Genomic DNA, 11933 nt, shown 5'->3' with positions numbered 1-11933 from the left:
ACAGAATCTATTTATATTGCAGTATTACTACTTTTTACATAAGTAAAGGACACTTGAAACTGGAAAAATCCACATATTCAGGACTTGCCTGTCATAAAGCAGCGTCTTACATCTGCTTTTTAAACAGATAATTGGAGGTTATGCAGAGCAATGTTTTCTGTGTTCATCTACCAAGACTGACAAAAAGTTGCAGCAGGTTTAACAGGTTATCAGGATCACCTGTAAGGTTTAAGATCTCTCCACCCCCATTCCTCCTTATCCACGGCTCTAGAAAGTTTCATGTATCTTAGTGTTTGACCTCCACTCATTTTGTTTTGTTTAGACTTTTTGTTTCGTTTTTTGCTTGTTTTTTGTTTGTTTGTTTTGTTTTTATAAAGGAGACAGAAATACCACAGTGGGTCAGAGCTCTATAAGTTTGACAACAATACGACAGCTTATAGAAATGAAGATGATACAATGCATCGGTGTACACGGGAGCCTGGCATGTTTGCATCTTGCTTTGGGTAAGAATATTGCTTTTTATTGTGGTTTTAGGAGTCAATGGAGACTTGTGTGTGAGTTGGGCAGCAAAATGTGTTTTAATGACCCTGAGTAAATGTGTAATGTGTAACACTACAGGCCTACAACTGCTGCTTTAATGAAGGTCTAAGTGTGATGTTTGTGAATATCTTTGCGTGTTAAATAATCACAAAACATTTTTTGGGAAAAAAAAAGCAAAAAAAAATTCTAGCAATAAATATTCAGACTGAAGTGCTTTTAAAAGTCTATAAATGAATTCCTGCCATCTCCACAAAGGGAGCTGTGTTTTCTGCACCTTTTTCCCTTATGATTGTTTGTAAGAGAACAAGAGAGCAGTCCTATTTTAAGGGACAACTGCACACATTTCAAGATATTACAACAACAAAAAAACATTTACTACTATTCTGTCATGAACTACTGCTCTGAAAACGGTCTCCTCATCGACTATAATTACGTACATTTTGGTGCAGAAAACATACAGTTCAGTAGTACAGGAGGGTGACTCAGGTCAGGTAGTGATTGGCCATTAACTGTATGATTCCCAGCTCCTCCTGTCCATGTGTTGATGCTGCACAATCAATGGAATAATAATATCGCTCACAAATTTGGCCTCCTATAATTAAATTAATAGGACTGACTGTGATATTGACATTTAACACGTGTGCTCCATCCATAAAACCCCCTGCTCCATATCAAATCAAGCACTCCCTCAACGAACAGCCATGACAGATGTCATACCACTGCATGCACACTTTCCTGAATGTTGCAGCTGGAGTCCAGTCCAGAGTGGAGGAGTAATATACAACCAAGAGCAGACGGGCAAACTGAAAACCAAATGTCTGGAGTGGAAGGCGAAGAACTCCCTCAAAATGAATCACCAGCCATTGTTTGGGAGTATTTTGGGTTTAGGTTGAGAAATGTTGAGCAAGAACAAATATGTAAGGCGTGCACGAGACTTGTGTCTGTACCACAAGGCAACACACCTAACTTGTTCAACCACCTGAAAAACAGTAAACTGCAGCACCATGAATGTATGAAGACCAAGGAAGAATAACATGGCTAATGTAAAAGAAATTGTGATTATCATTTCAGTCATAACCATGGAGCCCTCTAACCTTAAGGTAAACAATGAAATCAAATTTTCTCCCGCTGGATGTGTACTTGGGGAAGTATGTAGGTTGCTGTGGACAAAATCATCCTTCAAATGCATAAAAAATGTTTAAGTTTCTCTACATCAAGGTCTGTTGGATCTTTATCAGCCCTTATACTTGACATAAAATCTAATTCTTTGACATCAGAGCATTTAAAATAAATTGTCATCTGCAGTACATCTCACAATTTCTTTTGTAAAACTTTAAAGTTCACAGGTATATTTTTCTTGTAGGTGGAGTTCGGTGGAAGAGCAGCTTTAGACCAGCCCCTCTATTGACAGCTGCTCCTGCTCGTGCCCTCATAGATGAACCGATCAGCATTAAAGGACGTTTCCTGCCCCCACACAGTCCTGTCACAGTGTGTGCACAAATGCACAGTGATGATGGTGACCTGTGGGAGGCATTCGCCCATTACAACACAAATTCAGATGGCACTGTCAACTGTGAGTCACACTGAGTTTCATAGTACAGTATATTACCTGCTGGATTATATGTAATGCTGTTGTAATAATGTAATTACCACAAATGTAATGTATTAACTTGTTACAGTTTCTAAAGAAAACACAATAGAGGCATTGTAGACGTAAAAAAAAGAATGGGTTCAAATAAATGTTGGAAAACAACCCTGCCATCTTCGTAGCTTTTTTTTGCAGGTAGTGTTCACATCTCACTTAAAAAAAGTTTAAACAGTTACTTCTAACTAAACTAGATAACTGATAAATAAATCAGAGCTGTAAAATATGGTTAATAAAAGTTACAAGTCACAGGGACAATTAATTAAACATACATATTTTTCCTCTTATCTGTAGTGCTATTTATCAATCTAAATTGTTTGGTGTGAGTTATCCAGTGTTGGCGATATCGGCCATACAGATGTCTGCCTTCTTTCAAATACAATGTAACTAGATGGCACTCGGCTTGTGGAGCAAAAAAAAAAAATTGAAAAATTGAAAAACTCAACAGCAATCATGACCCACTCACTCAAGATAATCCACAGACCTTGTTGTCACCATTTCATGTAGGAACTAATTTCCACTGAACTACACCTGTCAATTGTATCAATGCGCAGAAGGAAGCATGCATCTACTCATGAACGAGAGGCTTGTGACAGCACAGGAAGTAAACATTAATGGCGTCCTCCTCAGCTGAGCTGTACCATTAGCTAGCTTAGTAGTGCTAGGTGAGCTAGCAGAAGATGAAAGCTTGAAATATATATGTATTTATTTAATTACATATGCCACCACAAGCTGAGTGCCATCTAATTCCATTATATTCGAGAAAAGGCTGACATCTCAATGGCCGATATCTCCAACCCTCAGCAACTGTCCCTTTAACCATTTTCAACATCCAGTATCACCTTAACAGCATTTAGATCATTATGGAAGATTTAAACAAGACTAATGAAATGTTTGCATACATGTTTCTTGTATAATTTTTACTTAAGGTGTCTTTAAAGAAGAGCCTCCATCATGTGTGATGAATGAATCTAACCTCTAAAGTTTTCTTTATGGCTCCTATGCTCATCTCGGGGCAGATGCCAACACCCTGGGTAACAGAATCACGCATGGAAATAAACTCCAAAAATCTTATTTTAAACATTATTCATGCTAATTTTTATACTTTAAATAGAGTGTCCCCATTAGGAGGGATGCAGGTCACGGTAAATATTACATACAGCGAAAACATTTAAAATGTCCACCCTTTACTACTCCATTGAGGGAACGAAATTGGTTGGCTTCCCAGCTAGAGGTTATTGTTATGATAGTGTGTAGAGATCAGTTAGACATCAATCTACAAATGAAGAATTTGAGTTGTTATGTTTTCTTTGATTTGTTATATGTACTGTATGCAGTACCTCTGCTTTTTATATTTTGTACCTTTTATATTTATTATTTTTGTGAATATTTTTGTAATATCTGTGACTTTAAGAGGTATGCGATTCTTTGCTCCTGATGAGATTGTGGTGCATGAGGTGTGGCATTGAAAATGGCAACTCTCACTTGTGGACTGTCTAATAAATCTGAAATCCTGTTCAACTCATTATCCAAAGAACTGCTCACCTGTGTAGGTTGACTATACATGAGTGTGCCTGTTTGTCTTTGCTCTCTTTGACACAGGGATGTTGAAATGTTAGTCTGTTTGCACTGTTAAAGGCTATAAATTGAACAGTGCTCCAGTCCTTTCCTCTCCCTTTGAAAGTCTCTGTCCTTGAGCTGAGAGGCACCTGATTTGGCCACCTGCTGTAAGCTGATGCACAGGGAACCCAATTTCAACAAAACAAATCCGAGCCAGTCAGAGAGAGCGTAGGATGGGTCATGGCTTTGGCTATCCTACGAAAGCAAATTTGCCTACAGTACAGCAGATTTGATGTGGCGAGCTTAAGTTATGAGCCTTACCACTCAAGATGATTCAACATAATTCCTCTTTGTCTTTTGAGAACTGATAAACTTCTCTGCCCCAGTATGGTCACTGAAAAGTTGCTGCTCAGTATTGTGGACTAGTTTGATGATGGCCATGCACAGCAGGAAAGCATTGAAACCCCAACCCCAAGCCCAGTTCAGCAGGGATGTCTCTGCATGGTAGCACACGTACTGTAATCTGGTGTGAATCAAATTGTCTACCTGGCAACTTCCACAGGACTTCTTCTTGACTCATTTAATATGTGGTCTCTATCTGTGAAGCTCAAATATTTTACTATCATGACTCTTGGAGTAGCAGATTGAAGTCACAGTGGCCTGATGCGATGAGCTTGCATGAGCCCCAGTGGAATTTCAGTGAGACCTGGAAACCACTTGGGGAAGCTGGTAGGCCAAAGCCCTTCTCCTCTCCCTCTTACAGGTAGATGAGACACACGCTGTATCGCCTCCTTCTGTCCTTGAGCGACATCAAGTTGTTTCCAAGTTGGTTCAGTGATTTGTTTTTTCGCACTGTGGTGTCTTCGGTCTTGGTGCCTGCAGTGTTGAGCTAATTTTAGTCTTAATATCTTCAGCATGTTGGGAAAAGGTCTCTTTTATGGTACCCAAATCTTTCTTAAGCTGCTTTCACACCGCTGCGCAATAACTCGCCACCTCCAGTCATTTCAATGAGGGGAAGGCGTCAGAGGGGATGTAGTTTCTAAGTTGGCAGTAAGGATTTGAAGCGGCTGCCATCCACGTGCATGCACATAGATTTTGCTCGACCATGCTGAGTTCACCATGTTTAAAGTGATAGTTCAGGTTTTTGGACATGAAGTTGTGTGAAACGCTGACCATCTGTAGCTCTGATGTGACGGTGTCACTACTCTCAACGAGCCTCCTGCTCTGAGAAATCGCCCGTAGCTTAAGGCCCGAACATACTCGGGCGTACTATAAGTGGAACGGACTCCGCGAGGAATGTCCGCAGTCATTCGGGCTTTCATAGTCGAGCGCACTTCCGCGTTGTAGTTTCCTGTAAAAATGGCCATCAAAAATCCCCGCGATGTGAAAAAATACATGCCGAGCAGTCACTGGTGCGCGGAGCGGAGTCCGCGCAGTCGTAAAATCTGAGCTTTGCGCGCACAGGGCTTGCGGGCGTCCGCTTTGAGTCCGCACGGACCTCCGCGGAGTCCGTTCCGCGTACGTTCTGCCCGAGTATGTTCGGGCCTTTACCGGAGAAAAAGTAGTTCTGAAGATGTACGGGGGACAAGTAACCAAAAGGTTTTAAGCTACAAAAAAGTATGCATGTGTTTTGTTAGACTATTTCAATAATTTTAAAACATCCCCGCATTACGTCAGACCTTGCTATCAATTGGGACTATTTTCTGGCCAGTATCACTCCGCCGTGCAGGCCCGCAAGACAGCACGGCAACAGAAATCAATAAGACAGTTCATCACCACGCCGTGCAGGTGCGCAGGATAGCAACGGCTAACGAAAACTTCATCGGCTGTTTCCAACAGAGAACCAGTAGGCTATTATTAGTGAGGAAAAAGATGTACTAGCCCTATATATACCTACTACTACAGCGCAAACACCGGCTCAGGCTCATGACACACCCTCGTCAGCTGCTGTAGGTAAACAGAGGAACACCAAAATGGTGCGAACAGCTGTGGGAATAAAAACATCGCCAGCTCCCAATTCCATCGGTTTCCTGTTACAGATGTAGATGACTAGCTTCTGCCAGTGTTCACCGAATCACCTGCATGTTCTTGCAGCCGTGGACCATAGCAGCAGCAGCTGCTTTTAAAAATGCTAAGTAAGCGATGTCAGGGCAGTAACCACGTAGCAGTGCAAAAGCAACTTTAGGAGTTCTACTCAACCTGACTGAGGAACTTTTTCTAGGTAGATTCCATAGCCCACTGTTAGCGGGATGCAGGGAGTCTCATCGTCCTCCATTTGTGGTTTGTCAGTTGTGTCTTTGGTGTGTGACTGCATCAACATGAAATTATGTGAGGCAGGTAGACATTATTGTTCTTTTTTCCAAGTTTGAAAGTCTTGAAGTGGTCCTATCAAAAGGTTTTTGATAAAGTACCACAAGCCAAATGCCATCTAGGTCCATTGTATTCTAGGGAAGGCAGATATCTCTGTGGCATCACCAAGACTCAGCAACTCACACCAACACAATTGATAAATAGCACTTTTGATTTTGGGATGAACTGCCCTTTTAGCATTGAATCAATCTGTGTATAGTAAAGGCAACTTTTAGAAATAAGACTATTTGAACCATTTAGATGTTTATGCAGGCAGCTGCTGATCTTCTCCCCTCTCTTTCTTTCTGTTTCTTCAATAGTGACCAGGGATCATTCAGTCGGGGGTTCATATTTGGGCTGTGAGCCGATGGGACTGTTCTGGGGACTGCAGCCGGCTCCTGGTTCAGGAGAAGGTTTAAGGCAGGTGGTGAAAACAAGCTCGCTGAGAGCTAAAGAAAATTTAAAACAAGTTTGTGGCATCAAACCTGACTGTGTGTCGTCTGATACACTTGTAGCAAAGCTCAACAACCCAACCCTGTTACTGTTATTGTTTCATTTCCTGACTGAAATGTGCTCTTTCTGACAGGCTGAGAAAGAAAAATGTAGAGACTCCATACGTAGTGCTCATGTCCTTAATGAAGGGCCACGTTTCACCCAGTGAGAGACAGAGCACCGAGCTGGCTGCTGTAACTACTGAGCGCTGGTACATGGCACCTGGTGTACAGAGAAAAGAGATTCGCCAGGATGGAATTGTCGGGACGTTGTTTTTACCTCCCGGTGAGCACGAGATTTGAAGCATTCACTCACACATTTTAAGACTGCCCTGGACAAACTGTGTCCTCTGAACAGCACCTACTGTACTGATTTCCTGCAGGCCCTGGCCCATTTCCAGCCATGCTGGACTTGTGGGGAAGGGGAGGAAGACTGGTGGAGTACCGCTCCGCACTTTTTGCATCCAGGGGCTATGCTAGCTTGTCCCTTACCTACTTCAATCACAAAGATTTGCCTGGCCCACAAAGCAGAATCAATGTTGGTGAATCATATTTCAAAGTAAGATGTGAGGGGTTTACTTTAGTTCTCTCCGCAACATGTGTGTCTCACTTAAATAAAGCCCAGATTTACTTTAATGACTACGTCATCACCTCAAAATATCCTTTTTGTTTTGTTTTGTTTTGACAGTCAGCATTCCACCTCCTTCAAGATCATCGTCAGGTCTGTGCCGATAGAATTGGGATCATCGGTCTCTCCTATGGAGTCTACGTGACTCTTCGATTGGCCACTCAGATTGGTGTCAAAGTATGTCAGAAAGGTCTCTCTCTGTCATCTTTTTTTAAATCGACAGTTTGATCAATGCATAGCTCTATGTACATGGAATATCAAAATTTTAGAATGAATAGCTATAAAAATACTGTAGATATAGTATATGCAGAGTCATAGAAATTTTGGAAAGTTCACTTTGACTTTAAACAACTATTGTTCTCCCCTCCAGCCATCCTGTTTGATTTGTATCAACGGCCCAGTAGGAAGCACCGTCAAGCTCTCAGATCCAGATGGCAGGACTGTAGACGTTGATAGGTAAATGGTAATCAGAGATGCAGCTTGTAGGATATTACTGTTATGACATCACTGTGGGGTTATTGCAAGGATCCGTCTGGTCTGATCTGATCGGGTCTAGTATCAAGTGAGAAGTCTATTGACTACAGTACTAGTTTTAGTCTTGTAGACTAATAGTTTGTTGTTAATTTAATGTCTAATCGATTGAGAGCTAGTAAAATAGCTTTAATAGCTTTTATGGTACATAATCCAGACTTTATTATTTTAAAAAAGAGTATCGCAGAGGTTGTTTTCAAAAATTTCCCCAAACACTTATGAAAAAGAAACAAAACAGATGTGGTTGGTCTCTGTTAACTTGTCATTTTAGAGACCCGAAATATTGGACGTATGATGATCGAGGCTATGTGAGTTTCAGAGACACCTCCTTGCCTGCAAACCTTAACCCTGAAAGCAAAGTGAAGGTGAGGACTCAATCAATATGTCAATATGCATATCAGTATTTTATATCAATGAAAGAACCTTCCCTCCAGAATGATATCTTGTGCATTTTTTGAGGGGGGGGGGGGGGGGGGGGATTCTTTTCTTTTCTTTATTTTTTTGCAGTTAGAGCACCTCTCCTGTCCATTACTGTACATAGTGGGTGAAGATGACCTGTGCACTGCAAGCATGGAGAACGCAGACGTGGTAGATTGTCTTATATTGATTTTTAAGTATTAAAAATTATTATTGATGTTCAAAAACATTTATAAAATAGTCCTGGATACATAGTCGGTGTAAACCATATTGTTTATAGTGTTTTTGTTTTTTTTTAAATGTGGTGTAAGTCAAACATTTGAGCAGTCAAAAACACATTCACTTTAGTTGTAAATGACACAGATTTTTAAAATGTGTTAGCACTGACAATTGCTTATATTGTTTAAGTATGTAGGCTAGTTTAAAACTATAACTGTATATATCCTTATAAGGAGAATTAAGGAATCGCATACTGTAGGCTTTGTTTCATGATAATATTACTAATTTCCTGATGTGCATAGACTAATACTGGTACGGTTAACGTTTTGAGTTCCACAACGATTTTGATGTGTTACGTACCTGTGCACACCTGTGTTCGGTGATTTATTGTTCATTGAATAGGCTCGTTGTCTTTACTTTACTTTTAAAAAGTACGTTGATAGCAAGAGACAAAACATTTATTGGGAACAAGCCTTCTCAAGTTTATGGGAGACTCATAGGTAGCCATAAAACCCATTTTCATTCCGGTATCTTGAGGTGAGAGTTCAAAGGACCCCTCTGAAAATCACAATGTAAGTTTTTCTCTTGCCAAAATTTTGCCTGAGTTTTGAGCCTTATGCTTGAGCCTCAAGCTATGGTACCAATGGATGCCTTAGGTTGTGTAGTTTCACAAGATACCACTAACTTCATGTTTGCTTAGCTATGGGTTTAGTGGGGTCAGGGCCAGGGGGTGGTCATGGCCCCCTTGGCCCTCTATTGGGGTGCCATTGGCTCACTGTAAAGTGTTTAGTTGTTGTTATAGCTCTGTTTTATTGATCATCAGATCGAGGAGACCCTGAAGGCTGCAGGAAAATCCCAGCTGTTCACCCGTGTGTCGTACCCCGGTGCTGGTCACCTGATTGAACCACCTTACACACCACACTCACAAGCGTCGCTTTGGAGTGTCAAACCAATTAAAAGTGAGCCCTATCCCACAGCATTTTTTGTTCAGCCTAATCCCATTTAACATCTGTTTTGATTGCATTGTTAATGTCAGAGCAGCAAGTGTAATAGAAAGTATGTAAATATAATGGAAAGTAAAAATAATCACAATAATCAAACACTGCACTGCTTTGTTTCTCCTGCAGTGTTCACTCTGTGGGGAGGTCACCCTGCACCCCACGCTGCTGCCCAGGAAGATGCCTGGAAAAAGGTCCTGGATTTTATGGAAACTAATCTGAGAGGATGAATCTTGACATTAAAAATATCTCATCACAGATGTGATGGAAAATGCTTCTTGTCTCTGAGTTTTACATTCAGAGAAGGGGGGGGGGGGTGTTTTCAGATGAAAAGGAACTCCTGGAACTAATTAATAAAAACCTTGCAGACAATCTGATTAGCGCCTTGCTCAAAAGCTTGACTCTTAGTCTTAATGTTGCGGCTGACTGACGATCACTATAAAATCGGCACGCCGCAGGAGGCTAAGCACAGGAGATAACTTTGACGCGCCCACAAACTGATTCACACTCTCTCCTTTACTCGGTTCATTTCTCTTTAATGCCATATCACAAAGCCGTGCATTTGACACACGCGCTAGTGCAAGGTTTGATCATGATACAAGTAACAGGATTAATAACATGATGGTTTAAGCGTTAGCGCTAGCGTTAGCGGTCAACAGAAAGTTTCCCTCCCGACTCACCCTCCTTCGTGGACAAACACAGAACTGACAACAGGTGAGCATAATCATCTGCAATCACAGAGGGCACCACACAGTGACACGCCCACCACCCAAGGACCAATGGCGTGTACTCACCCACATCACATAGACATTCAGACTTACCAACATGACACATACACATATGGCTCCTACACTGTTGCTCCTTTTACAACTAGAAAACGCACCTGGATGAAATCAGCGCCATGGTTTTCAGAGGGCGCTTTGCACTCAAATGAGTTTGTGCAACGTATGAGTGTAGCTGGGGTATGAAAAAACAAGAGACTTCGCCTTGCCTGGGTCAAGTGTTTTAAGGAGTATAAACGTGCACTCTCAGCTGCTATGACAGCATGTTTGTCTCACCTGATTAACATCAATAAAAATAATCCACAGTTTCTGTTTGATGCTGTTGTTAATCAGATACAGAATACCCCTGCCAATAGCTCTTCATTCAATGCTGGTGGTTTACTGAAATTCTTTACAAGTAGGATTGACTCAGTTAGAGATTAAAATTAGCGGTCAACACTTCTCTATGCTGTGAGCAATACTTTAATACATGCAGACAACCCTTTCAAAGTTTGAAATAATTTCCCCCATTATTTTATAAAGTCAATCAATCATTTCAATCAATTTTATTTATAAAGCCCAATATCACAAATCACAATTTGCCTCAGAGGGCTTTACAGCATACGACATCCCTCTGTCCTTAGGACCCTCACAGCGGATAAGGAAAAACTCCCCAAAAAAATCTTTAATGGGGGGAAAAAATGGTAGAAACCTCAGGAAGAGCAACTGAGGAGGGATCCCTCTTCCAGGACGGACAGGCATGCAATAGATGTCGTACAGAACAGATCAAAATAATAAATTAACAGTAATCCATATGACACAATGAGACAGAAAGAGAGACAGAGACAGAGAGACAGAGACAGAGAGAGATGCAAGGCAGACGATAATGTTAATAGCTTACAACAACATTAATGAAATAATATTATAATTATAATTCCGGCTATTGTGGTACAATACGTTGAAAGTATATATTAATATCTGATAGTATACATATGTGACAATAATCATATGCGTATAATAACAGTAGAGGTATGACTAATGATAACAGCAGCAGCAGGAGGCATCTGGCAGGACCACAGCAGCAGCACAACCACACACGTCACACTATCCAGCAGGGGCGGTTCTAGGATCAGAGGTTTAGGGGTGCTGAGCACCCAGAGAGCTGCCCGGCCAGGCAAGATAAATGTCACTGTTTTGTACATTTTAACTCAATTTCATTCCCACATTTGTGAAAGAAAAGCACAACACTTTGTGGGAAAGTCTGTGACTAAACCATCAAATCTGATAAAGGTTATTTAAATGCTGAGCCACAGCAAAAGAGGAAATGAATTGGAATCATAAAAGAAACATATCGTAACCCTAATTTCTGGGGGAAGACAACTCATTTTGATACAGCAGCTCCTCAACATACACATAAACAGTATGTATGTTTCTGGATTAAACCAGCCCCCTATAGTGAGTACCAAAAATACCAAAAATACTAATAAGAATACTAATAAATAAAGTCCTCTCTCTGCTCCTCTCTCTCTCTTTGTACTGTCTACCAAAAGGCAAATAACCAAACAATGCATTTTATATCTAATAAGAGATATAAACTGATACATTGACTTACAACATCATTCTAGATAGATAGACCATTTGATCTTACACTCTTACCTGAACCTGGCTCTTTTTTTTTTTTTCGAAAAAACAATCTTATATACAATGGCCTATGGCTAAAAACACATTCTGTCTGGAGCACACAGCCCTACAAACCACACCCACAGCTGGTGTTTATAGCATTGGTAATGACGG

General features: G+C 40.9%; 1 protein-coding gene across 1 annotated transcript; it reads left to right on the top strand.

Moving 5' to 3' along the window:
- Positions 1-240: 240 nt before the first annotated feature.
- LOC126385473 (bile acid-CoA:amino acid N-acyltransferase-like) lies at positions 241-9654 on the top strand. The gene is made up of 11 exons (XM_050037207.1): positions 241-503; positions 1904-2113; positions 6415-6514; positions 6681-6871; positions 6969-7144; positions 7274-7390; positions 7584-7669; positions 8016-8109; positions 8252-8332; positions 9204-9339; positions 9508-9654. Exons 1-11 carry the CDS (start codon positions 443-445, stop codon positions 9606-9608), a joined length of 1353 nt encoding a protein of 450 aa, XP_049893164.1. The 5' UTR covers positions 241-442; the 3' UTR covers positions 9609-9654.
- The last annotated feature ends 2279 nt before the right edge of the window (positions 9655-11933 follow it).

Source organism: Epinephelus moara, chromosome 24 (assembly GCF_006386435.1).
Source record: "Epinephelus moara isolate mb chromosome 24, YSFRI_EMoa_1.0, whole genome shotgun sequence".
NCBI lineage: Eukaryota > Metazoa > Chordata > Actinopteri > Perciformes > Serranidae > Epinephelus > Epinephelus moara.
Note: the sequence above shows the minus strand (reverse complement) of the source record. Positions and strands in the feature narration are given on the sequence as shown.